General features: G+C 39.7%; 1 protein-coding gene across 4 annotated transcripts in view; it reads left to right on the top strand.

Annotated features, from left to right (window-relative positions):
* Positions 1-20,072, top strand: part of CFI (complement factor I) — a 52,703-nt gene extending 32,631 nt beyond the window's left edge. For 3 of the 4 annotated variants that reach the window (XM_049104949.1, XM_025465905.3, XM_025465904.3), the window contains 7 exons: positions 264-287; positions 3,605-3,640; positions 5,696-5,799; positions 5,965-6,068; positions 13,582-13,859; positions 17,612-17,716; positions 19,741-20,072. In XM_049104949.1, coding sequence (XP_048960906.1) covers positions 264-287; positions 3,605-3,640; positions 5,696-5,799; positions 5,965-6,068; positions 13,582-13,859; positions 17,612-17,716; positions 19,741-19,958 — 869 coding nt within the window. In that variant the 3' untranslated portion in view covers positions 19,959-20,072. The remainder of the gene's footprint in view (positions 1-263; positions 288-3,604; positions 3,641-5,695; positions 5,800-5,964; positions 6,069-13,581; positions 13,860-17,611; positions 17,717-19,740) is intronic. The other variant, XM_035709771.2, reaches the window with a different exon arrangement.
* Positions 20,073-26,540: the final 6,468 nt, after the last annotated feature.

Below are 26,540 nucleotides of genomic sequence, written 5' to 3'. Positions count from 1 at the left end.
TCAAATATATTCAAAATATACATTTCTTTTTAATACCCAAGAAAAAATTATTTCCTTGTTGTAGTGAAATTCGTATGTGTTCAAATGCAATATGAAACGTTTGTTATGTGGTATTAAAAATCAAAGAAAGATGACATACTGTGATTCCCTTTTATCTTTGGAAAAATTTTGCTATATTATTTCTGAGATATTAATGATTCATATATATTTTATTCAGGTGAACATTATGTCTTTGCTACAGTGAGTGTTTTGTTTGTTTTTAGGAACTGAACATTCTGAAATTAAAGGTAAATCCATTTTTATAACAGAAAATTTATTAAAAAATTGAGAAAAGGATAAGGTATTGTAATTTCATAATATATGTACATATGATATGGTATGCATGTTTCTCAAAAATTATTCTTCACTATGGTAAATTTTTGGTTTTTCTACATGTGGTTTTTTTTGCATGTGGCTCAAGGTAAAAAATTTATTAAATTCTTGGAATATTGCAGAATCAAAATAAAACAAAGCTATTGCTGTCTCCTTTATATAATTTTTAAGATCTATTTATTTTAGAGAGAGAGAGAATAAGAGAGAGAACTGGGGAAGGGGCAGAGGGAGAGGGAGAGAGAATCTTCAAGCAGACTCCCTGCTGAGTGTGGAGCCTGATGTAGGGCTGGATCTCATGATCCTGAGATGAAATCAAGTCAGATAGTTAACCAACTGAGCCACCCAGCTGCCCCTCTTCTTCTCTTTTAATGTAGTTATTAATTGCACACTATATGACCACGTGTTAGCAATAGCTCAGCTTTCACACTAGTATAGGCAACAGAGGCCTTTCTCACAGAGTGATAAACTTTCCTTCTCATGCTCATCATCCATAACCTGCTAACCCAAACCACCCAAAGTGGACATATCTCTGTGTTTCACCTTTGCTGAAAACCCTTATCCTCTTCCTTTACTTTTTCCTCAACCCAAAGCAATTTCTGAGGAAATTGCCAGCACAGTCAAAGTAACATCTTTTCATGATAGGTATTTTCTAATTTACTTTTATAAGCCAGTTGTCACCAAATCCTCCACCTCTTAAGGTCGCCCTTTATTATTCATAAGAATAAACTGTCTTTATTATTTCTTTATATTCATATAAATTTCTTTAGTATCCATATGAAATTCACATATTTATTTAATATGTCTTTATTATTCATATAATAGGACTATCAGAAGTTTGTGATCCTCCTCAGGATTTTTTAGGATTCCTGGAGGATTTCCATATCCTCAAGATCACCCCTGTTCTAAATGCCTAATCTCAATTATTTCATCACTGTTCCTGGTTTTATTCCATCGTTATCCTTTTTCCCCTCCCTCCTTCTTTCCCTTCCTTCCTTCCTAGTTTCAGACCTCCGGTGCAAAGAGATGAGTTAATGATACCCCTCAACTTGTTGCACATGATCAGTGTTGGTCTAGGCAGGGCACCTCACTTGTTTTATTTATTCTCCTTTATTTCAGTTCCTGATTCCCCTTCCCCTTAGGCAACCATTTTCATGTGTATTAAAATGTGTAAAATAAAATAACATGTGTATGTCATGTTGTTTGTATACATTCTTATCCAATGTGTATTATCTTGTGAGCATACATTTTTATTTCACATAGTATATATAGCATTATAAGATCTCATATTTCCTTTATTTCTTTTTACAAAGCATTCAAGTTTTAAAGATCTGTCCATGTTGCTATGTGTCCATCTAATCTGTTGCCTCTAGCTTGCTGCATAAAACACTCCGTGGTGTTCCTCTTTCACAATTTACTCCCTACTTTCCCAGTAATGGACTCTCAGCCCTCAGTCACACTATGGTGAATGTTCTCTTCTTCAGGATGTATGGGAGAATTTCTTCAAGACGTCGAGCTGGGCAAAAAGTGTTGGTTCTCAGGGTATTCATCTACCTAATTTGGCTAACTATTGCCTACATGTTCTTTGGCAGAGCTATACCAGTTCTTACCTCTACCACCAATAATGCAGGAGGGTTCTCCTCAACCCCACTAACATTGAGTATCGTCCACCTTTCTAATTTTGCTAGTCTCATACTGTCAGTCAAATGGCATTGTTTATTAATTTGCATTTTTATAATAATGAATGGTTTTGAGTTTCTCTTCATACTAGCTTTTGAGTTTTCACCTTCTTTTCTCCCCTGTATCCTTTTGCCAGTTCATATCTTTTCTTAATTTCATGTTGCAGTTGAAGTCTTGTTGATTTGCATTCTAGATGTTTATTCATTTTCAGTTTTAGACATTGCCAATACCTTTTTCCATTCTATCACCAATTGATTAACTCTATCCATAGTGAGTTTTGTTGAATAGAAATCTTAATCTTTATGTAATCAAAGTCATTGACTGTTTTTCTTGTGGCTTGTGCTTTTGGAGCTTTGTGATGTTCTTCAAATATCCAGTACACCTCAGCTACACTGAACATTCTGCATCTTTTTTTTTTGTTGATCATTTAATATGAACATTTAAGTGGTCTCTTTGATTCATGAGGGTGCTTTTGTGAAAGCTTCTGAGCAGAACCTCTCTCTGCCCCAGAAAATAATCTAGGCATGTGGATATGTATATATCTCTCCCAAAAAGAACTTGGAAAATCCAGAGACAAGACACATGATTGCTGTAGCCAAGTAACATTGCCCTTCTGAGCTGTGCCATTCACAGCCACATCCTCAACCAAGACAAAAAACATGGTGGTGGGAATTCACCTTTGGACCCCTAGGTCAAAGAAATTATTATCCTATCCTCTGAAATGTTCTAGGATGGCAAAGTGATGATGGAATCATCCCATATAACTTCAAGCAAATGTCTAAGGAAGAGGAGAGAATCTTTTGTTGGTTTGTTTCATTTTTGACTTCTAATATCCTTAATGCCTAATACTATCAATGCCTAATACAACATCTTTGTTTGCAGGACTCCTGTAAGAGGTGTCTTATTATGTACAAAATGAGAGGAGCCTCTATGATGTCAGCTCAGTACTCTTTCACTCAGTGTTAGTAACTATTCACTACCTTATATAAGGACTTGGTGAATCAGAGTTGAAAAAGAAACTTTACTTCTCTTACCCAAGCATTGTGCCTTCTCTAAATGCAGAAAACCGCAGCACTATAGGTCTCACCATTCTGTACCAACAGACACCTTTAGTTGGTACTTGCAAAATTTCTGCCTAGTTCATCATGAGCCTTCACAATTACCTACCTAAGTATAGAAAGGAAATGAGACAGTGTGCTTTTAGGATTTGTACTGTCCTTTTTAAACAGAGGACAGGTTTTTGGGTGCCTGGGTGGCTCAGTGGGTTAAGTATCCAACTCTTGATTTTAGCTCAAGTCATGATCTCAGGGCGGTGAAATCAAGCCCCAAGTCTGTGGAGCCTGCTTAAGATTCTCTCTCCCTCTGCCCTTCCCCTACTCATGTGTGCCCACACATGCGCATGCACACCCAAGCCCGCATTCTTTCTCACTCTCTCTCAAATAAATAGAGGACAGGTTTTAAGACAGAAAATTACGATCAAAATTTAAATAATTTTAATTATTTAATTTTTTTATAAACACAATCATAAACTTTGGAACTTTTTGTTTTATTATAGAAGAAACAGAATATTTGACTGCTAATATGGATGCAGGTAAGTTAACATTATTCTCTTTTACTACCGATTCCCTGGTTTAAGTCTGCATTTTAATGTTGTGTATGTATGTATGAATGTGTGTACCTGTAATTGATTCAAGCAACAATTACCTTTGCTATCAATCTAAATAGAAAAAATGCCATTACTCTTCTGCTTATCACTATCAAGAAAAACAAACATAAATGTTTCTTGGGAACTACTTTTAAAAATGGATTAATTCACAAAGCTAATTTTGAAGTGAATACAATATTTTTGACCTACATAAAGTTTTATTTGCTGTAAGCTTTGTCACATCAGTTGTGTCAAAAACAACCAGTTTTCGAGCACGACCCATGACATACATTTTGAAATAGAAAAATAATAGATTTTACTTGAACTTAGTTGTTCTTTTGCAATATTTTAAACTGTGATAAAACATGATAAAACAGGTCTCTGAAGATCCATATCCTGGCCAGTTGTACACTGAAAGCCAAATTAAATTAAAGTATTAATTAGAAGTATTAAAATTAAAGTATTAAGCCCCTAAGGAGACAGTAATTAATAAGAGCTTTTGAGTCAGACAAATTTGTGTTACATCCTGACTCATTTATTTATTAACTGCATAACCTTAGGTGAATAACTTAACCTCAAATACAATTTGGGAATAAAATAACTCCCTGTTTTAGAAGAATTTAAGCTGAAGACTCTCTTCTAAATGCCAGGCCCCAAAATTAATTAACAATGTTTTTTCATCAGACAATGAGTGAAAGATTTAGATCTTGAAGATATAGATATCAGTCTGAAGAGATTTTTCAACAAAGGCGCTTTATTTTATACTAAACATAGCACTGGTTTTCAGATAGTGCCCGAGCTGCTTCCACAACCCTCAGTAGACGAGGTCTTTCTTCTTTTAAAGTTCTAAAAGCCACACCTGGGTGGCTCAATGGTTGAGCAGCTGTCTTCAGCTCAGGGTGTGATCCTGGAGTCGCTGGATTGAGTCCCACATTGGGCTCCCCATAGGAAACCTGCTTCTGCCTCTGCCTATGTCTTTGCCTCTCTGTGTCTCATGAATAAATAAAATCTTTAAAAATAAAATAAAGGTCTAAGCACAAATTTAAAACTTACCATCACACTCTTTCCCCACCCCCATTCTTAGAATGGGTGGGACAAAAAAACAAACAGAAAACTATCCATCTTCACTCACAACTTCTTTCCCTGAAGGAGCTACCTCCTTCAAAGTAATTGACATTGATATTAATTTTCCTTTCTAATTTGGGGCTAATAAGCAAGTTCATAAAAGTATTTGTGATATGGTAAAATATATAGAAAGAATAAGGAAAACATCATATATTTTTACTTTCTTCTTTTTTGTGTGAATTCTTTTGCCAGTTCACTTCTTAAGCTTTGCTCTGCCATGTGTCTCTGTGACAAGTGTGCCACAGCTAAATGCTCACAAAGGAAGGAAATATTATCACATGTCAAGTGACAAAAAAAATACCCTCTAGCCCATTGATCCTGGATTGTCTATGGGTCCCCGGCACATTACTTCTCAGGGTTAATATGATGGTTAGATGAGATAAACTACATGCAAAGTATTTAGCATGGGGACTGATGCAGAAAGTGCTCAAACCTTAACATCATTAATGTTAATATTATTGAAAAGAATTCCATAGGAACAGCCTCTACAAAGTAAAAACTATGGAAGTGAGAAGATATAGGTGCCCATGTTTTCAGCTCATTCTGAAAATTTCTGAATGAGACCCTCATCTTAAGTATGCCTGGCCATGTGATATCTCTTATCTATCTGCCAAAGACTGATAAATGTTTAACCCTTCAGCTAACCTCTTTCTGCCACCAGTGTGCCTTTAGGCAGAACTTCAGAGAATCAAGCCAATTTTCGTATTAAGCCAGAATTTTTAAACAAGGTAAATAGTACTTGTTAGTATATAAAATAATTTATTAATCAATTCAGCCTGTTTCGTTTTAGCAATGACTTTGCTGTTTTTGTGGCATAGACAATAAGGAAGTAATTCGTTCAAAATCATAATGATACAATCTCTCTCTTTCTTGAAGAAAGAAAACGGATAAAGTCACTTCTCCCTAAACTATTCTGTGGAGTTACAAACAACGTGCTCAGTCGAAGGAAACGAGTCGTGGGAGGAAAGGCAGCAGTAATGGTAAAACTGTTACTTCCCAGGAGCAGTCCAAGTTTGAAAAACAAAGAAAGGTGGGGAAGATATGTAATGTTAAGAAACTGGGACTCTTGCAAAGGACTTATCTTAGGGCCATCTGTCTATCACTGTTTGGTAGAATGGCAGTAACCACACTAATGTCTCTTACAGGGAGACTTCCCGTGGCAGGTGGCAATTAAGGAAAATGAGAAAATCAAATGTGGAGGAATTTATATCGGAGGGTGTTGGATTCTAACTGCTGCACACTGTGTCAGGTAAAAAATGTCTCCAAACAGATTTTGGATTCCCTGAAATAATCAAAGTGGGTAATAGAGATTTTGGCAGATGATAGATAAAAACATGTGACAAATTCCACTCTATTAACAGCTAAATCCCCTCCAATATTCATGATCGGAACCCCAGAGGCCATTGTCCCAGAACCTACTGTGTTCTTCCCCCCAGACCAAATTATGATCCCAGATGGCAAGGTCAGATCAAACCCATAGGTACCAAGGCATGTTTTTTGGCTCATTTGCATGATGGGAAGTAGATACTACCTATGTTTTGTAGAGTTACACCAAATTGTCGAGAAGAGTTTATGACTGAAAGGTTTATAAAGAGGTAATACTAACTTGGCATTTCTCACCTCACTTCAACAAGGATGTTGTTTAAAGAGCTGCATGCGTTTAAAGGCTTCAAATGTATACATCTTTTTTGCCCCTTCCATGTACCCTTAAATGTATTTGATATGTGTTCCAGACAGTAAAGGAACTGTTCAAAGTTCTGCACTAATTGTCTCACATGCTGTTCCAGACTGGCTTGCTCATTTTCTGCATGTGTGCATCACTGACATCTCTTCTTATTCTCATAAAGAGACCAATCATATGGGATGAGAGCTCCACTTATGACCTTACTTAAACTTAATTACCTCTTTAAAGACTATCTCCAGGACACCTGTGTGGCTCAGTTGGTTAAATATCTTTTGTGGACTAACACATGATGTACAGTATGGAGGTTCCTCAAAAAATTAAAAAATAGAACCACTATGCAATCTAGCTCTTCTGCTTCCAGTATTTACCCAAAGAAAATGAAAACGAATTTAAAGGTGTCTATGTATACATAAATGGATAAAGATGTATGTATACAATAGGATATTACTTAACCATAAAAAAAGAATGAGATCTTGTCATTAGCAACAACATGGATGGATCTAGAGAGTACTATGCTAGGTAAAATAAGTCAGACAGGGAAAGACAAATGCTATATGATTTCACTTATATGTGGAATCTAAAACACAAAACAAATGAATGAACAAAACAGAAACACATTCATAGGTACAAGAAGCAAACTTGGTTACCAGAAAGGGGAAGAGTTGGGAAGTAAGCAAAATAGATGAAGAAGATCAAGAAATACAAACTTCTGGTTATAAAGTAAATAAGCCAAGGAGATGTAACATACAGCATAGATAGGCATGCTTATCATTGGCAATAATATCGTAAAAACTTTGTATGTTGTCAGATGGTACTGATAATTATGTTTCTGCAGCTGACTAGGAGTGTAACTTTAGCCCGGTTATGTAACTTCTCAGTCTCAGTTGGGTAATCCACAAAATGGGAAGAATAATATTTACCTCTTAGGGCTGTCAAGAATATTAAAACAAAATAACATATATGAAAGTGCCACATACACTATCTGGTCTGTAAGAGGCACTCAGTAAATGATGTTTCATTCATTCTAAAATCAGAACTGAGGCTGGAAATCCAAACCTGTCCTCTAGCTGACCTTAGGTTGTTTTCAACACATTTTGTATATTGTCCTTCAGCCACTGTTATGGATTGAATTGTGTCCCCCTAAAATTACACGTTGAAGACCTAATCCCCAACATGACTAGATTTGGAGATAGTCTTTTTAAATAAATATTTTATTTATTTATTTGAGAGAGAGAGACATCACGTACAAGCAGGGCAGAGGGATAGAGGGAGAAGGAGAAGGGCTCCCTCAGCAGGGAGCCCGATGCCCAACTCCATCCCAGGACCCTGGGATCATAACCTGAGCCAAGGGCAGATACTTAACCAGCTGAGCCACACGGGTGTCCTCAAGATAGTCTTTAAAGAGGGAATTAAGTTTAAATAAGGTCATATGTGGAGCTAATCCTATATGATTGGTCTCCTTATGTGAATAAGAAGAGATGTCAATGATGCACACATGCAGAAAATGAGCAAGCCAGTGCTGGAGCAGCATATGAGACAATTAGTGTGGAGCTTTGAGCAGTTAAGTATCTGCCCTCAGCTCAGGTCATGATCCCAGGGTCCTGGGATGGAGTTGGTCATCAGGCCCCCTGCTGAGCAGGGAGCCTGCTTCTCCTTCTCCCTCTATCCCTCTGTCCTGCTTGTGTGCTCTCTCTCTCTCTCATGATGTACTCTGGAGAACATTCCTGTGTGCTTGAAAAGATTGTGTATCCCATAGTTTTGGGATGAAATATTTGTATATATCTATTAAGTCCATCTGGTTTAATGCACCACTTAATGCCAATGTTTCCTTATTAATTTTCTGTCTGGATGTCTATCCATTGATGTAAATGATATATTAAAGTCCCCTACTGTTATTGTGTTACTTACTATATCTTTCTTTATGTCTGTTAATACTTGCTTTATATATCTAGGTGCTCCTAAATTGGGTGCCTAAATCTTTAGGAATGTTATATCCTCTTCTTGGATTTACTCTATCATTATGTAATGCTCTTCTTTGTCTTTTGTTAGTCTTTGGTTTAAAGTCTATTTTGTCTGTTTTAAGTATTGCTATGCCAGCTATCCTTTTGTTTCCATTTGCATGAAACATCTTTTTCCATCCCCTTACATTCTGTCTGTGCATGTCTTTAGATCTGAAATGAATCTCTTGGGATCCCTGGGTGGCGCAGCGGTTTGGCGCCTGCCTTTGGCCCGGGGCGCGATCCTGGAGACCCGGGATCGAATCCCACGTCGGGCTCCCGGTGCTTGGAGCCTGCTTCTCCCTCTGCCTGTGTCTCTGCCTCTCTCTCTCTCTCTCTCCGTGTGACTATCATGAATAAATAAATTTAAAAAAGAAAAAAAAAGATTATTTATGAAATGAATCTCTTATAGGCAGCACATAGATGAGTCTTATTTTCTACCCATTTAGCCACTCTATCTTTCAACTGATGCATTTAATTCACTTACATGTAATTATTGATAGACATGTACTTATTGCCATTTTGTTCATTGTTTGTTGGTTATTCTTATGGTTTTTCTGTTCTGTTCTTACTCTCTTCATCTCTTCCATTGTGGCCTGATGGTTTCCTTTAGTTTTATTTTGGGTTCTTTTTCTTTATTTTTTGTATATCTATTGCAGGTTTTTTGTTTGTGCTCACCATAAGGCTCATATATATTGACCTACCTATCTATATAGCAGTCTTTCTATCTCTCTCTTTCTCTCTCTCCCTCTCTCCCCCCTCTCCATTTGTGTGCGTGTGTATATATATGTGTGTGTGTGTGTATATATATATATATATATATATGGCTGACAGTTACTTAAATTTGAACACATTCTAAAAGCACTACATTTTTTATTCCTTTCCTCATATTTTAAGTTTTTGATGTCTTATTTTACATCTTTTTATTATGTGTATCCTTCAACTGCTTATTTTAGTTATAGTTGATTTTACTATTTGTCTTTTAATCTTCATATTAACTTTGAAAGTAGCCAAATTACTTTACTGCCTTATTATATGTTTACCTGTATCAGTAAGATTTTTTTCTTTCATATATTTTCTTATTTCTAATTATGGCTTTCCCTTTAGACTTTTTTTTTTTTTTTTTTTTTGTAAGGCCAGTCTCGTGGCGATGAAATTCAGCTTTTGCTTGTCTGGGAAATTCTTTATCTCTTTTTCAACCCTGCCAAATAGTGTATTCTTGGTTATGAGTTTTTCTTCTTCAGCACTTTAAATATACCCTGCCACTCTCTTTTGACCAGAAAAGTTTCTGCTGAAAAATTAGCTCATCACCTTATGAGGTTTCCCTTGTTTGTAATTATTTGTTTTTCTCTGCTGCTTTTAAGATTTTCTCTAAGTAAATAAAAAAAAAAATCCCTGGGTAGCCAGCGGTTTGGCGCCTGCCTTTAGCCCAGGGCGCGATCCTGGAGACCTGGGATCGAATCCCACATCGGGCTCCCGGTGCATGGAGCCTGCTTCTCCCTCTGCCTGTGTCTCTGCCTCTCTCTCTCTGTGTGTGACTATCATAAATAAAAATAAATAAATAAATAAAAATTTAAAAAAAGATTTTCTTTTTAACTTTTTCCATGGTAATTATAATGTGCCTTGTTATGGATCTCTTTGGGTTCATCTTGTTTTGGGACTCTCTGTGTTTCCTGGTCCTAGATGTCTGTTTCCTTCCCCAGGTTAATAAAATTTTAAGCATTATTTCTTCAAATAAGTTTTTTGCCCATCTCTATTTCTCTTCTCTTTGTGGACCCCTATAATGTGAATGTTAGCATACTCGATGTTAGCATACTAAAATTATTTTTCAAAAATAAAAAAAAAGAAATTATTTTTCTTTTTACTGTTCTGCTTGGGTGATTTCCACTCTTCTGTCTTCCAGATCACTGATCTGTTCTTATGTATCATCTAATCTGCTATTGATTTCCTCTAGAGTATCTTTTAGTTCAGTTATTGTATTCTTCAGCTCTGTGATTTCTCTTTGGTTCTTTCAATTCTTTGTTGAAGTTTTTACTGTGTTTCCTCCATTCTTCTCCCAAGTTCAATGAGCATCTTTATGACCATTACTTTGACCTCTTTATCAGGTAAGTTACTTACTTCCATTTCATTAGGGTTTTTTTTTAATCCCTGGTTTTATCTTGTTTGTTCTTTTATTTGAACCATATTTCTCTGTCTCCTGATTTTGTTTGACTTTATCTGTTTCTGGGTACTAGGCAGAACAGCTGCTTTTCCCAGTCTTGAAGGAGTGGTCTTGTGTAGGTGCTTCCATGTGTAGATTATATGACCTGGTGGGTTTGGTTGACTGGCTAAAGCCAGAGCAGGTATGGGCCAAGGGGTCTTAGGGCATGCTACACTGGAGCCATTCTACATGGACGCTGGAGCTGGAGTGAGCATGGACCTGGGAGTCCCAGGGGGCTCTATGCTCAAACCACCTGGCTGGATGGCGGGAGCTGGGGCAGGCATGGGTTGGCAGGTTCCAGGGTGCTCTGCACCAGGGCCACCATGGCAGGATAACTGGAGCTGGGGCAAACAGGCTGGGGCACTCCACATAGGGGCTTTCCTGGTAGGATGGCTGGAGTTGAAGCAGATGCAGCCCAGAAAGTCCTGGATTACTTTCTACCTGGCCACTTTGGTGTGATGGCTGGAGATATAGCAAGCACAAGTGGTGGTGGCTGGGGGTGTGCTGCATTGGGGCAGTCTCACCAAGACAGCTGGTGCTGGGATGGATGAAGGTAGGAGCCCACCTAAAAGGGATGGCTGGAGCTATTTAGTCTAGGAATCTGGGGTCACTGAGGCTGTAGACCAGCTAGAGTGTCTAGGCCCTTTTCCCATCTGTGTTATCAAGGTGGAAGGAGAACATAGACAATGGCACTCACCAGCACCTTCAACTCCCCAAGAAAGTTCCAGCAGGGGATCCCTGGGTGGCTCAGTGGTTTAGTGCCTGTCTTTGGCCCAGGGCATGATCCTGGAGTCCCGGAATCAAGTCCCATGTCGGGCTCCTGGCATGGAGCCTGCTTCTCTCTCCTCCTGTGTCTCTGCCTCTCTCTCTCTCTCTCTTTCTCTATGTCTATCATAAATAAATGAATAAATAAATCTTAAAAAAAAAAGAAAGTTCCAGCAGTTCTTCCACCATTTGGCAGACTCTCTAGGGCTCAAAATTTAATTTCTTTCATTTATAGTGTAGTTGCCCTTTACACTGGTGATTTTATTTTTCCTCCAGGCCAGGCGAATCTACACATGAACCCCTTAGGGATATTCCTTCCTACTGCAGGTCATTGAATCAGATGTGGAGTTGCCATCATTACCATATCTCTGTCTCTCCTACCTTTCTCTATGCAGTCCCTTTGTTGTTTATTGTGCACAAGCTGTTTGATTAGCCTTCTGTTCTTCAGGAGGTATTGCTCTATATGTAGTTTAGATTTGGTGTGTCCATGGAATAAGGCGAGTTCAGGGTGTTCCAACACTCCCATCGTGGACCACCACTATCAGTAGTCTTAATCTACGTTGCTTCTACTTTTTTAATTCTTATTCTCATGAATTTTGGTGGGATGCAGGGCCCACTTCTCCACTAGAGAGGCTGAAAATGTCAGACATTGGTTTTGCCAGGCTCATTTGCTGCTAGAGTATCTAAACAACATTTTTAACATGGCCCAGTAGGCTCCATGTGATCTGACCTCTACTTACTTTTGCCAGTTTCATCTTGCCCCACAGCTTCAACTCTCTGTCTGCTCTACCTGCTCTGAACTTCTTTCAACTACTCATATGCACCTTGCTCCCTGTTGCAGAGAGATCTTCAGGTGTTACTTCTAATGCCTGAAATGATTTTTCCTACCCTGTTTCTCTAGTTAGTGCTATTCTTTATTCAGATCTCAACTCAATCTTCACTTCCCCAGAGAATCTTCCATGATTCCCTTAAGTCAAAGCCTTCTTGATAAATTCTCAGAATTCCATGTGTTGTTCATTTCTCTCACTTTACACAGTAGAATACATATCTTCATTATCCCCATTATCCATTTAATACCACATCTTTCCCTAGATCCTGAGCTCCATGAAGGCAGGAACTGTGTCTGATTTTGCTCATTTCTGTATCCCAGTGGCTAGCACAGTGACTGGTAATAGTATGTGCATACTAAGTATTTGTTGAGTAAATTGAATGAATAAACAGGACTAAACTTTAAACAATATTCAGGACCTATGATCCTAAAAAGCAACCAAAATTAATATGAGGCATAGCATTCTTGGAATATTAAGCATAAATTAAAGCATCCTGCACACCTCCTTAGTTCCTAGAACATCACCGTTTAGCTGTTAGGTGATTACCTGAGAAAATGATGGTAATGCCAATTTGCTGAAAACATGAGGTAAAAATTGGTATGAAAATTGAGTGAAGCATAGAACAAGCAGCATTTAGCTAATTTCAACTAAATTTAGAAAAGCGAAAAAAAAAGAAGAGCGAATATATTCCAGGTACAATACCAGATGAAGGGATCTAAGTACAGATGAATCAGACCTCATCCTTTGACTTCAACTAGCACAATTCAACAGGAAGAAAGGCTTCTGACAAATAAATAGAATACAATACAATGTTAAGATGAACAGTCTTAAACACAGTCTTAAGTCTTAAATGCAGGATAATGACTGCTATAGTCTTCACCTTGAGAACCTCTGGGGTTGGCAAAGTAATGAGAATGTGTGCCCTGATTCCCCATTTCCTCAACCACATTCCTGGCTACATGCTTTCTGATCTCTGCTTGAACACCTTCAGTGATGGTGCTCTCCAGAGGTAGCCAACTCATTCCACTTCTGGGCAACTGTTAGTGCGTTCTTTATGGCCCTTATATTGAGCAGTTAGATGGGTTATTCCTCTCTTTATTTGGCCACTAACATTCTACCCCATAAATTTAATCACACTGCCTCATAACAGCAAGGATTAAAAAAGAATCTGGAAAAAGGAAGAAAGTCCTTTAAAACAGAGAATATAAAGACGAAGCATCAAATGTTCATGTTTTAGTTGTTTTTTTCCCTCAATATAACTTATCTCCCTTTCCTTTCTATTATAGTGTCAGTAGAATTTACCAGTACCAAATATGGACATCATTTCTAAGTTCGTTAAGACCTGACAATGATACAATTGTTCAGCTCGCAAAACAAATTATTGTTCATGAAAATTACAGCGGAGCCACCTATGAAAATGACATAGCTTTGATTGAATTGAGAAAACGCTCAAACCAAAAAGAATGTTCGCTGCCTCATTCCATCCCTGCCTGTGTCCCCTGGTCTTCATATCTATTCCAACCTAATGACAGATGCACTGTTTCTGGCTGGGGTCGAGAAAAAGGTATATGTTTTAAAATTTGTTAATCAGAATCCAGGGGTTCTATTCCAGGGGAATAGAAATGGATAGAGCTAATTTCCTAGTACTCTGGGAAAAACATAGCATAACTCCAGAAAAATGAGGAGTCAAGACTGGCTTCATGGGAGTGAGACTTGTGCAGTTGTCCAGCATCCCAGGCTCCAAAGGCCCCATGCTTAGTGTACTGCTATGCTGTCATCATCATTGAATTCTTAATAATTTTTGCAGCAGCCCCCACCTCACGTGTTTTTTGTTTGTTTTTTGTTTGTTTGTTTGTTTGTTTTTTACTGGGCCCTGAAAATTATGTAGCTGATCCTGATCCAGAGTTTCAAAGGACATCTACACTCTGTGATCTTGAAGTATACATTGAGGGGTAACCATTTAAAAAAAAAAAAGTAGAGTGACAGGGGGACATATACAGCATGGACTTTCTGGATTTGTTAGAGAGACATGGATGGAAGATAAAATGGTTTTCAAAGGAATAGTCTCAGTATAGGTGAATCAGTAATCCCACAACCCTCTGCTTTCTCCTTCACTTCCTCATTCTCCTTGCCCCACCATTGCGTCCCATAAAAAGTAAAAAAGAAAGAAAGAAAGAAAGAAAGAAAGAAAGAAAGAAAGAAAGAAAGAAAGAAAGAATTATTTCTTGAGCTTCTAAGAAGACTTGAGGTGAACATTTGTGTGAATAAGTGATGTAGACACTTAGAAAAACTGGCTAAATTAGAAGTTAAATTAGAATTAGCCAGTGTTTTTACCTTTATCTTGAAGAGTTAGCTTTGAAATTTAGCTTCCTTTTGACCTCCTACATCTCTTTGTAAATAACTTCACTACATGTCTTATAGACTCATACTCCACTACATTGTTTATAATTGCTACATTGAAAAGTTCCAAATATGTGTATAAATTAACATATAATACCCAAGACTAAATGTTATTAGTAATTAATTTATTCAGAAGGCATTATGTCCTAACATTTGTTCCTTAAAAAACTTTTATTATGTACATTTACGAGTACAAGAGTAGAGATTAAGTATATACAATAAGCCTATTTACTTGTCACTCAGTTTCCAGTTATCAACCCTCTACCAGTCTTGTTTTATCTCTCAGAATTATTCACAAGCTTAATAGATAAATAGGAAGGGCTACTTATAAAGGGATTAATTACAAGGATGTGGATAGGGGTTTGGGGAACTACAAGGGCTAGGCAGCAACCTGGAATGAACAGTACCAGAACAGCTTCTCTTAGATCTAAAGATGTGAGAGGAAGAAGTTACCATGAGAAAGAGTATCAGGTTGAGCAGGCTGCATTAAGAGAAGCAGTGATTTTGGATAGAAGGTTATAGCCAACCCCAATCTCTTTATCTTCTCTCCTTATCTTCCCTTCCTTCCTTTATGTTGAAAAGCAGAGGCTAGGGACACCTGGGTGGCTCAGCGGTTGAGCATCTGCCTTCCGCCCAGGGCGTGATCCTGGAGACTTGGGATCGAGTCCCACATAGTGCTCCCTGCATGGAGCCTGCTTCTCCCTCTGCCTGTGTCTCTGCCTCTCTCTCTGTGTCTCTCATGAATAAATAAATAAAATCTTAAAAAAAAAAAAAAGAAAAGAAAACCAGAGGCTAAGAGATTCCTGTTGAGGTGGTCCCTTAGATCAGGCTCTTTAGGCAAAGGGTAGGGCATCAAAGGGGAGAGAATGGATCTGAAGGACACTTGGGAGCTATTGAACATACTCCTCCCACCCACCCACCACACACAGTTATTTTTTCCTGAAGCATATTAAATCAAACCCAGATATAATGTAATTTTACCCATGAATATTCCAGTAGATACATTTACCAGGTAAGGACTTAAAGAAACAAAAATAAAAACAAAAACACAACATCATCCATATCTAACAAAATGAAAATGATCCCATAATATCATCTAATAACCATTCCATGTTTAATATTTCTCAATTATTTACAAACTATTTTAACAATCAGAATTATTTCCTTGGGATCCAAAGTCTGCACATTGCATTTGGTGGCTATTTTTCTTAAATCTCTTTTACTCTAGAACAGTTACCCTCTTCCTTTTATTTAAAATGTTATTTATTAAAGAAACTGAGTCGTTCTTATTTTGGAATTTTCACACCTTGAATCTGGCTGATTGTATCTTTGATGTGGCATTTTGCACATTCTTCTATTCCATGTATTTCCTATAAACTGGTAGGTATGTTCTTATGCATTGTTTTACTTATCAATCAAACAATTTAACACATTTTTGAGCCCTTATCATACCTGCAAGATAGTAATGCTAATGTATTAGGATTTCACTGATGAAAAATATGGACCAAGTCAACAAAGAGTACAGAGGCTACAGATTGAGAGACAAGACCAGCACTCAAGGGACTTACAGTACAGAGAAGCCATCAGATGTGAATGCTACCATCGGATAGCAGAATGTGACAGGTGCCCCAAGGAGTATATAAAGCAATAGAATGCCTGAGTGGCTCAGTCAGTTAAGCATCCAACTCTTGATTTTGGCTCAGGTCATGATCTCAGGATTGTGAGATCAAGCCCTGCATCAGACTCCTTGCTGAGCATGGAGCTTGCTTGAGATTCTCTTTCTCTTTCTCCCTACGCCCCTCCCCACTCTCACTCTCCCTCTAAAAAAGAAAAAAGGGAGTATACAAAACAAGAGTTCAGGGGAGGGAATAATCTCCTGAGCCATTAAAAATTGTTCACATAGTATAGGAATTCCCAGTTTTTAAAGGCTTTTCCTGAGTTGGAAGAAATAATAAATCACTAATTAAAAAAAAAAAAAACTCTTAACCTGAAGAAGATAGCATTTTAAAACTAACTTGAAGTAAGACTTGAAGGAAAAAAAAGAAAATATCCTAATTTGTCCTTTACTTTGGTGGATTTTTGTCTCCCCCCTGCTTTTCAGAAGAGAATATTAGTTTTATAGTATACTACATGCTCCCTACAGTGTTAGGGTCATGGAGGTGTCCTCTCAAGATAACCAGAAGCCAGGGTACCTGGGTGGCTCAGTGGTTGAGCATCTGCCTTTGGCTCAGGACGTGATCCCGGGGTCTTGGGGCTCAAGTGGTGATCCCCGGGGTCCTGGGATGGAGTCCTGCATCAGGGTTCCTGCAGAAGCCTGGTTTTCCTTCTGCCTCTGCCTCTGCCTCTCTTTCTGTCTCTCTGAATAAAATCTTAAAAAAAAAAAAAGATAACCAGAAGCCTCTGTCCCCCAATAGTTTATTCATTAAGTGAGGGGGTAAGTCATTTGACTTACATTCATTCTTATGTCAAAAGATTGTTTTCACTCTAACAAGCACTGTCAAGGAAATCTGTGACTGTTAAATGATAGGACCTATTCATGTAAGAAAATGCTAATCACTGACTGGATCCACAGTCACTGGATCAGTCTAGCTCCCCGACTGGACTTAGCAATTTTAGGGGAAGGAGTTTATCTTATTCATCTCAGAGCACCCAGGGCTTTGTGAAATAAGAATGACTCCAGCATGTGTTCAATAATGCCCCTTAACTATTTTTAGAAGGGCAATTATAGAAACAGGGCAGAGGAGCAGCATAGGATTAAATACGTTAATGAATTCTCCTCAAAAGTTTATATATGTGTTAAGGAATATATGTAATCTTCTATATTCCTCATGGTTTACCAAATTATGAGAATAAGTATTTATTTAGATTTCTCATTTGTGACTTCTAAATGTCTATTTGTTCTCTCACTTTGTTTAGACAACCAAAAAGTTTATGTACTTAAGTGGGGTGACGTTAAGCTAATAGACAACTGCTCCAAGTTTTACCCAGGTCGCTACTTTGAAAAAGAAATGGTGTGTGCAGGTAAGTCCCAAGTAGCTTCTCTAAGCTATTTACACCTACCCCCGACCAAACATCTCTCCTCCTCTCTAAATCCATCCACTTGCTCTGGGCCCTGGGCCCTTTCATTGGACCTTCTGGCTGGTGCTTCCCTGGCCCCTAGTTCAAATTCCCTTAAGCTAACACTAAAAGGAAAAATCTTATGACACCGTATGGCATATAGCAAGGTGACCAAGAGCATGGACTCTGGAACAGACTGCCCGGGGTTTACATCCCCGTTTTTACCAATTACTACACATGTGACCTGGAGCAGGGTTCCCCATCTGCAAAATCCAAGGTCTTAATAAATGAGGAAACAGATGCACAGCAGTTACATAGTTTGCCCAAAGTCCTACAGACAAGAAGTGGCATATCCAGGATCAAAACTCAAACTTGTTCTAAATAAAATTCTGAACAGTCTCATTTCAGATGTGTCCAGTCAGGAGTAAATCCTCCCTCCTCAGAAATCCCATTGCACTTTTTATAATACCTGCCACTGACTGCTAGTGATACAGAGTTGCAGGGTGCTTGTCTCATGGAGTGGAAGGATGAATCTCCCCAACACAAAAGAGTAAAGGGAAAGTTTATTAAGTGAAAGTGAGAGCAGAAAGGAAAGAAAAAAGCTCTCTAGAAGCAGAGAGGTCCTGAATGAGTTGCCACCTAGGGCTTTTAGTGGCAGTCTTTTATTGAGAACTGTCAATGGGAAGCCCATGGCCTTGATATTCTTCTACCAACTTGGTCTGTTCCCTTATCTCTTGTTCTGCTCCACTGGATCTCAGCCTCTCCACCTGCAGGGAACAGCAGAGCCCATCAGGGGAGTTAAAGGCCCCCTGTATCTCTTGCCTACATCTTATAACCCCTTCTATACTCTCTGGACCGGACCTGTGGGCACAAAGTACTGGGATTGTGAGGAGTGATTGATTGTATACTCTTTTAATTCATGGGGGTGAGGGATAGCACAACTCTGAAAGCAAGGATTTCAGGACCTCAAGGGGCCAGCTATGCCAAGATAAGGTTACTTTTAAGCGTGAAGGCACTAAGGCAGCCACGAGTTCCTTGAGGAGGGTCACACTCTGCATGTTTCAGGGACCTATGAGGGTCTTGCAAGCTGTAAGGTGATTTTAATTGAAACTACATTTCTTTTGTCTTTGTTTCCCACATCTTTGACACAAGCTACCACAGTTCCTACTATTGGCGGTGATGCTAAGGCAGGGAACCAGCCAGGGTAATGCATATATGATACTTTATTAAAACCACTTATAAAAATAGTGTATTACAGAAAAAGGCAATGTTATTGACATCCTATAGCTTTTGGGATCCGTGATTTAAAAACCTTAGAAAGTCTTAAAAGTGAAAAGAAAGTAAACAGTCATTCCCAGTGCCCTCCCTTCTTAAATGGAGTTCAGGATGCCAGAGGACAAAAGGGGAGAATAGCACAAAACCTACCAGGAGGCAATTATCACAATTAACAGGAAAAGTTCTAAGGTCTCCCTGCCTGAGTTCAAGTCCACCCTCTGCCACTCAGTAGCTGAGTGGCCTTGGACAAATTAGGTTCCTCTCTGTGCCTTATTTATCTGATCTTAAAATAGGGATAATAATGATGCTTAGCTCATTGGGCTGTGGTTTAGGATTAACACAATGAATGACTAATATATATTAAGCACTCAATAAGCACTAAGTATATCTATTATTTTCCCAATCAGCACTGGATGCTACTTTCAGATTGCAGTCTCCTTAGAGTATAAACTTGCATAAAATAGAGGAAGTAAGGGAAGCACTCAACTAAATTTGGAAAATGAGTAGAAGACTAAGTGTCCCCCTCCCTGCATTGCTCCATCTCTATGGGCCCAGCAGGGGCCTGGTAAGGGAGAATACTCATTGTTTCCCGTTAGGAAAGTGGAAGAAAGCCAGAAGGTACACCCATTGGTGGAGGAGACAAGAAGTCGGCATGGCAGCCTCGACAAATGGAAGTGCGTGTGTGATTTTCTTTTTTCCTTTGTCTTTTTCAGGTACAGATGACGGTTCCATCGACGCCTGTAAAGGGGACTCTGGAGGTCCCTTAGTCTGTAAGGATATCAACAATGTGACTTATGTTTGGGGTGTTGTGAGTTGGGGTGAAAACTGCGGAAACCCAGAGTACCCAGGTGTTTACACCAAAGTAGCCAATTATTTTGACTGGATTAGCCATCACGTGGGAAGGTCTCTTATTTCTCAGTACAATGTATAAAATTGTGGTCTCTCTCTTCTACTCTTTTTCTCTAGGGAGTTGGATTTTAGTTGAAATGATACTGCATAATTAGTACTTCTCTAGGAAAAAAATAATAAAGCACATTTTATTGGACATTTTTAAAGGTCTCTACAAAGCTTATTCCATATTGGAACTTTGCCACATAATCAACAAAGAAATATTTTACTTGGGCATCCATATTTTATTGAATTGAAATTGGGATTAAATTATCTCCTTATATAGGAATGATATATCGACTATACTAAAGGTTTTGCTAGTTGAATGACATTGCATTCACATAAGCCTGCATTCAAACCCCAATTCTACCATCTATGAATTACCTGGCCCTGGGCAATTTATTATCTTTATTGTGCCTCATTTTCGACCTTAAATGGAAACTAGAATTTTGAGAAAATGAAACCACATACTAAATAAAATGTTTACATAGTACCTGTCACAGGAAAATAACTGACCTCATACCTCTTGTCCCATTTCTCTGCTTTTTTTTTTTTTTTTTTGAGATTTTTATTTACTTATTCATGAGAGGCAGAGACATAGGCAGAGGGAGAAGCAGGCTCCCTGTGGGGAACCTGATGCGGACTCGATCCAGGATAACAACCAGAGCCGTAGGCAGATGCTTAACCACTGAGCCACCCAGGCACCCTGCATTTCTCTGCTTCTTAAAGTGTTAAAAGTTCTCTTGAAATATTGTCTTTAGTTCTCCATTTCTCAAATCCTCCTTGACTCTCTCTTTAAACCTTTCCACAGATACCTCCACACAACCATTGACCTCCTTGGTGTCAAACCCACAGTCACTTAGCTACTCTCTTCTCCCCTTGTCCCAGCAGTGGTAGTCACAGTTGGCCCCTCAGGACATCACCCTCTCTGCCTGGCCCACTGCCTCCCTGGCGGCTGGTCTCAGCCTCCTTCCTAGCATCTTCCTTCTGATCACTTCTTTCACTTTGTGCTTTCCCTAGAGATCTTACCTGGAGTCAGCTCTAAATCCCACCCACTGTCCCAATGACCTACAAATCCATATCTCCAGCCCTGATCTTCCTAAATTCCAGACTAGAATTTCACTGAGCAGTTACCATCCCCATCTGGACATTTGATGGCATTTCAAAGGAAACAATGCCAACCCCAAATGGCCCCTTCTTAAACCTGTTCCTCCCTTCCTAGCAAATGGCATTTACTCAGGGGTCTCCTGTGCACCCACTTTACAGTAGGTGCTAGTCTCTTTGTATCACGTGACCCTGCTTTAATATCAGCATAGCACTTGTCATTACCCAAACATGTCCTGTTTTCACTGGTTTGTCTACTTCTTCCCCACAATGCTCACCCATCCAGTACTGCCCTCGCCTGACTACACTGTAAGACACAAAAGAAAGATAGTCTGTCTTCTGTCTGCATTCCTAGCACTTGGTTCATAGGAGGTTCATTAGCTGCTTTCATTATTATTACTTAAAATGCAACTATTATCATCCTGAAGACTGGACATATATTTTTCACATAAATATTACCTTCAATACCTGGGGTTCACTCCTGGATGAAGCCCAATTGTTTTAATAATGGAAATGCCCATTTCTATGTACATTCCAAAGTTGCTTACTGCTCAGATTTTTTTTTCCTTTTTAAAAATTTTGGTAACCTATGCATACAATTTTTTCTCTTACCACTTTACCATTTTGAAGTGTACAGTCTAGGGCCATTAAGTACGTTTCCATTGTTATGCCACCATACTGTCTTCAGAAAGTTTTTGTCTTCCCAAACTGAAACTCTGTGCCTGTTACACACTATCTCCTCCTCCCCATCTGCCTACGGCTCTGGTTGTTATCCTGGATCGAGTCCAGTCCGCATCAGGTTCCCCACAGGGAGCCCGCTTCTCCCTCTGCTTATGTCTCTGCCTCTCTCTCTCTCAATCTCTCTCTCTCTCTCTCATGAATAAGTAAATAAAAATCTCAAAAAAAAAATGAAGCAGAAAAATGAGATAAGAGGTGTGAGGTCAGTTATTTTCCTGTGACAGGTACTATGCAAACGTTTTATTTAGTATGTGGTTTCATTTTCTCAAAATTCTAGTTTCCATTTGAGGTTGAAAATGAGACACAATAAAGATAATAAATTGCCCAGGGCCAGGTAATTCATAGATGGTAGAATTGGGGTTTGAATGCAGGCTTATGTGAATGCAATGTCATTCAGCTAGCAAAACCTTTAGCAAAACCTTCCCATGCTGCCCAGATTTTTAATTCCTTTTATCATTGAATGCAGGAAAATATTTGGTTATCTATAGCTGTGTAAGAAAGAACCCCCAAATATTTATTTAAATAATGATTGTTTATTATTTTGCCTACATGTCTGGGAACTGATGGGGCTCAGCTGGCCATCTCATCCATCCTCTAGCACAGATGCTGTCAGACGGGGAGGGCTGGGGCAGGGATTATCTTGAAGGCTTCTTCACTCACGTGTCTGGTGCTTAGGCTGGGGAGAACTCAAACAGCTGGCGCTTCCCAGGCATCTCTCTCTATGTGGTCTTTCCACCTGGGCTCTCAACATGAGGACTCAGAGGCACTAGACTTCTTTCATAACAGCTGACAAGTGTCCTGGGAGAGCCCATGAACCAGAACAGCCTTTATAAACCTAGGCTTGCAAGTCATTTAGCCTTGCTTCCATCAGAAGACCTGACCACGTTGAGAGGAGGAGATATAATCCATCTCTTGCTGGGAGGGGTGTCGAAAAATTTGTGGCATGTTTTGAAACCACCACCATATCCTGGCCCAGCAAACCTGGAGCCTGTAGCATTTCTTGAAGATGCCTGGGTATGAATACTAAGGGCTGCAAGGTGGGAGAAAGCAGCATTGTGGCCCCTTGAAGGACCAAGCCAGTCCACTTGGTGACCTGGAACCTCAAGGCTTCACAGCATGTTAGCCCAGAATCTGAAGAGTGAAGAGCCAGCTTCTCTATAGTGACTCCCTGTGATAGAGACTGGGAACAGCAGGAGTGAGATTGGATTCCTGGACTCTCTCAGTTCAGAGGTCTATGTGAGGGCTCCTGGTTGCAGATCACAGAAATCAATCAAACTGGTTTAATGAAAAAAAAAAGAAAAAAGATGTGTTCAAAGATATTATGTAGTTCACAGAATCTTCAGGAAAGCCAGAGTGTTGGCTACATGTCTGGAGATAATGCTCAAAGACCACTGTAGGACTGCTTATCAGAGATTCCCACTGCTATTAGCTCGGGTCCCAGGCTCCATGAAAATCTTGAACTGCAGAGGCTGGGCACCAGACATTACTGCTTGGCCCTCTGCCACTACTGCTTCTGTGAGTTAGCATGGTCTTTCCCGAAGGTGGTCAGCAAACAGAGCTCACTAAATGTAGAGTGCTGCCATCATCTTATATTTAACCCTGGCCTCAGAAGTCACTATCTTATGAGGGAGACAGAAAAAATTATAAAGCTACGTTTTGCCAGGTCAACGGAGGGGAAAACTCAAGGGAGACTCATAAATCAGTCTGAAGTGTCAACGAAGGCCTCCCCAGAGGTGAGTTTAATCTGAATTACAGAAGAAATTTCCAAGCAGATGTAAATGCAAAGGCTCTGTGTCTAGAGGAACCAACCTAAAAAGTGGACAGAGAGCAGTTCTGCATGACAGTCGGGGGTGGGAGAGTAGGGTGCAGCTGAGGACCTGGAGAGGGACAAAAGGGTAGATCAGAGAGGGCTTTGCACAAGAGTTGGGACCACTGACTTTGGAAAGTTCACACTGGAGGCATGGAGGAAGACGTATCGGAGAGGGTGAGATGGGATGGGAAAGACAGTTATGAGATAACTGGACCAATCCAAATGAAAAATGATTAAGAGGGATCCCTGGGTGGCGCAGCGGTTTGGCGCCTGCCTTTAGCCCAGGGCGTGATCCTGGAGACCCGGGATCGAATCCCACGTCAGGCTCCCGGTGCATGGAGCCTGCTTCTCCCTCTGCCTGTGTCTCTGCCTCTCTCTCTCTCTCTCTGTGATTATCATAAATAAATAAAAAAATTAAAAAAAATAAAAAAAAAAAGAAAAATGATTAAGATAGAAATTTTTAAAGAAGATGGCACTGATTCCAGATATATTAAGGAGTAAAATAGATGGCAGCTGGGGACTGAAGAGAGGACAGGGCACTAGGGAGAGGGATAGGACTTTGGAATAACTCCCAAGTTTTCTCTGGGATAATGAGAAGATTGCTGTTGCCATTGATGGAAGAAATAAAGCAAACAGAGAAAGAAAAGCAGGTTTTGTTAAAGATATTTTGAAGCTGTGAGGTCTGTGGGAGCATACGAAAGATGTATATAGCATACAATAGGAAATATAAAGCTAAAAATCAATCAGAGGTTTGGAAGTAGCCAGAAACCCAACCTAGAGAAACCACACACCTGAATTTATCCTGCTGGTCTAAAACACTGCAGTCGTACCCAAGTGAGTACCTTTCTATTTTGTCCAGAGCATCCTCTCTGTATGCCGAGTAATCTTACATTCTACCCACAAAGATCACTTGAAAATCTCTTCCCTCATTGCTGTGATTTGAATGTTGTGTTTCCTCAAAACTCATGTTGAAATCCTAATGCTCCATGTGATGGCATTAAGAAGTAGGGTCTTTAGGAGGTGCTCAAGTCATGAGGGTGGAGGCCTTATGAATGGGATTAGTATTTTATAAAAGAAACCCCAGAAATTCCACACTGCTTCCATCATGTGAGGACACAGAGAGATGTCAGTCATCTGCAAATTAGAAGAGACCCCTCCCCAGAACCTGACACTCTGGCACCCTAATCTTGAATCTCCAGCCTCCAGAAGTGTGAGAAATAAACTTCTGTTGTTTATAAATCACCTAGTCTGTGATATTTTGTTACAATAGCCCAAACAGACTAAAACACTGATCAAATTTGCCTGATGACAGAACACCTGAAATGGAGAGCATTATCTTCAATATATTATGGAACCAGCCTGAGCTTACAGATCTGGTGCAGCTGTTTCTTGTCCTTCACTTTGAATAGCCCTGGTTTGAAGACTATTCATGCTATCTTTAATTTTTTTTTTTTTTTTTAATGCAGAGGCTGGAAACTAGCACTTACTTCCGTTCATTTCAGCCCTTTTTAGAAACCAATGTTCTAGCCTTAACACTGGGCAAAGATTGATCATTATGTCTGGAATGGTTTCACCACTTGGCATTTATTTTCATCACAATAACACTTTTCAGGTCATTTAATGAGACGGTGGAAAAGACTAAAACAATAGAAACTTCCTTGATATTTTGTATTTTGATTTTGTGTTGTTTCAAATAGCACAAAGGATTCTACTCTTCAAGCAGTCTGAGTTAATATGCTACATTAAATCCAATACATTTTGCATTCTTGATGTCACATGACTTCTCTGTACCTTGACTCCTTCACCATAAAAGACTGACAATGCCTCCCAGGCCTCTGTCTTCCCTTCCTCCATTGTGGTGGGTTAATCACAGCCCAAGCGCCCGTAGCTTGGGCGACTTCCTGGGGTTGAGCTACATCTGTCTGTGTCTGCCAAGAGGGACACATTTTTCTGTTTCTAACTCACCCAAAGTCTGCATCCCTATAAAACGCTGTTCTGTGAGATGGTTTGTATGTGAAGTACATGGCACAGAGGAAGTTCCCAATAAGGAGGGATATCATTCTTAGGAACTCTTTAGTGCACATTTATTATACTTAAGAAGCTTTTAACAAACACAAACGCCAAACTAGAACTTATTAGTAATTTTACTAAGAAAGGACGCACCTATTCCCAGCACCTCCAATACTGCCCTGGATCTTATTACTGTTAGATTCCTGGAAATTTCCGGGATACTCGCATAACCAGATATTCATAGCTCTGGCAAAAATTACTGCAATTGTTATTTAAGGATTCTGCGCAGCTCGGGGGAAAAAATACTGAGAAACTTCGCCGGAGTTATCAAGCTACATAATAAGTTGAGCAGGAAAAGTGATTCCATTACGATTTTTTTTTTAATTTTTATTTATTTATGATAGTCACACAGAGACAGAGAGAGAGGCAGAGGGAGAAGCAGGCTCCATGCACCGGGAGCCCGATGTGGGATTCGACCCCGGGTCTCCAGGATCGTGCCCTGGGCCAAAGGCAGGCGCTAAACCGCTGCGCCACCCAGGGATCCCTCCATTAAGATTAAACAAACAAACAAACAAAAAACAAAAACTATATTCAAACGTAGAATGACGCCTCTCCTATCAAGAAAGAAAATAGTTTTTATTTTCAAACCATTTTCTTCTACCAGAATTTCTAAATGTGCATCTAGCTCATGCTTGCCAGCCAGGCAGCACCTGGGCCTTGGGTTGACAGGTCGGGCTCCCGGTGGGCTCCGGATTCCCGTCCACGGCTCAGGCGGACTCGCATTTTCAAACCGAAACGAAGCCAAGACCCCTCGCAGCGCCCTCCGCGGGGGACTACGGGCGTCCCCGGCCAGAGGAGCTGGTTCCTAGGGACGGCGGCGGGCAGGTGGGAGCGGCGATGGCGGGGCTGAGCCCCTGGGGCTCACCTGGCTGCACCTTACAACCACCAGGAGGCTTTTGTTTC

This window comes from Canis lupus, chromosome 32 (assembly GCF_003254725.2).
Source record: "Canis lupus dingo isolate Sandy chromosome 32, ASM325472v2, whole genome shotgun sequence".
Classification (NCBI taxonomy): Eukaryota; Metazoa; Chordata; class Mammalia; order Carnivora; family Canidae; genus Canis; species Canis lupus.
This window is presented reverse-complemented; position numbering and strand designations above follow the sequence as displayed.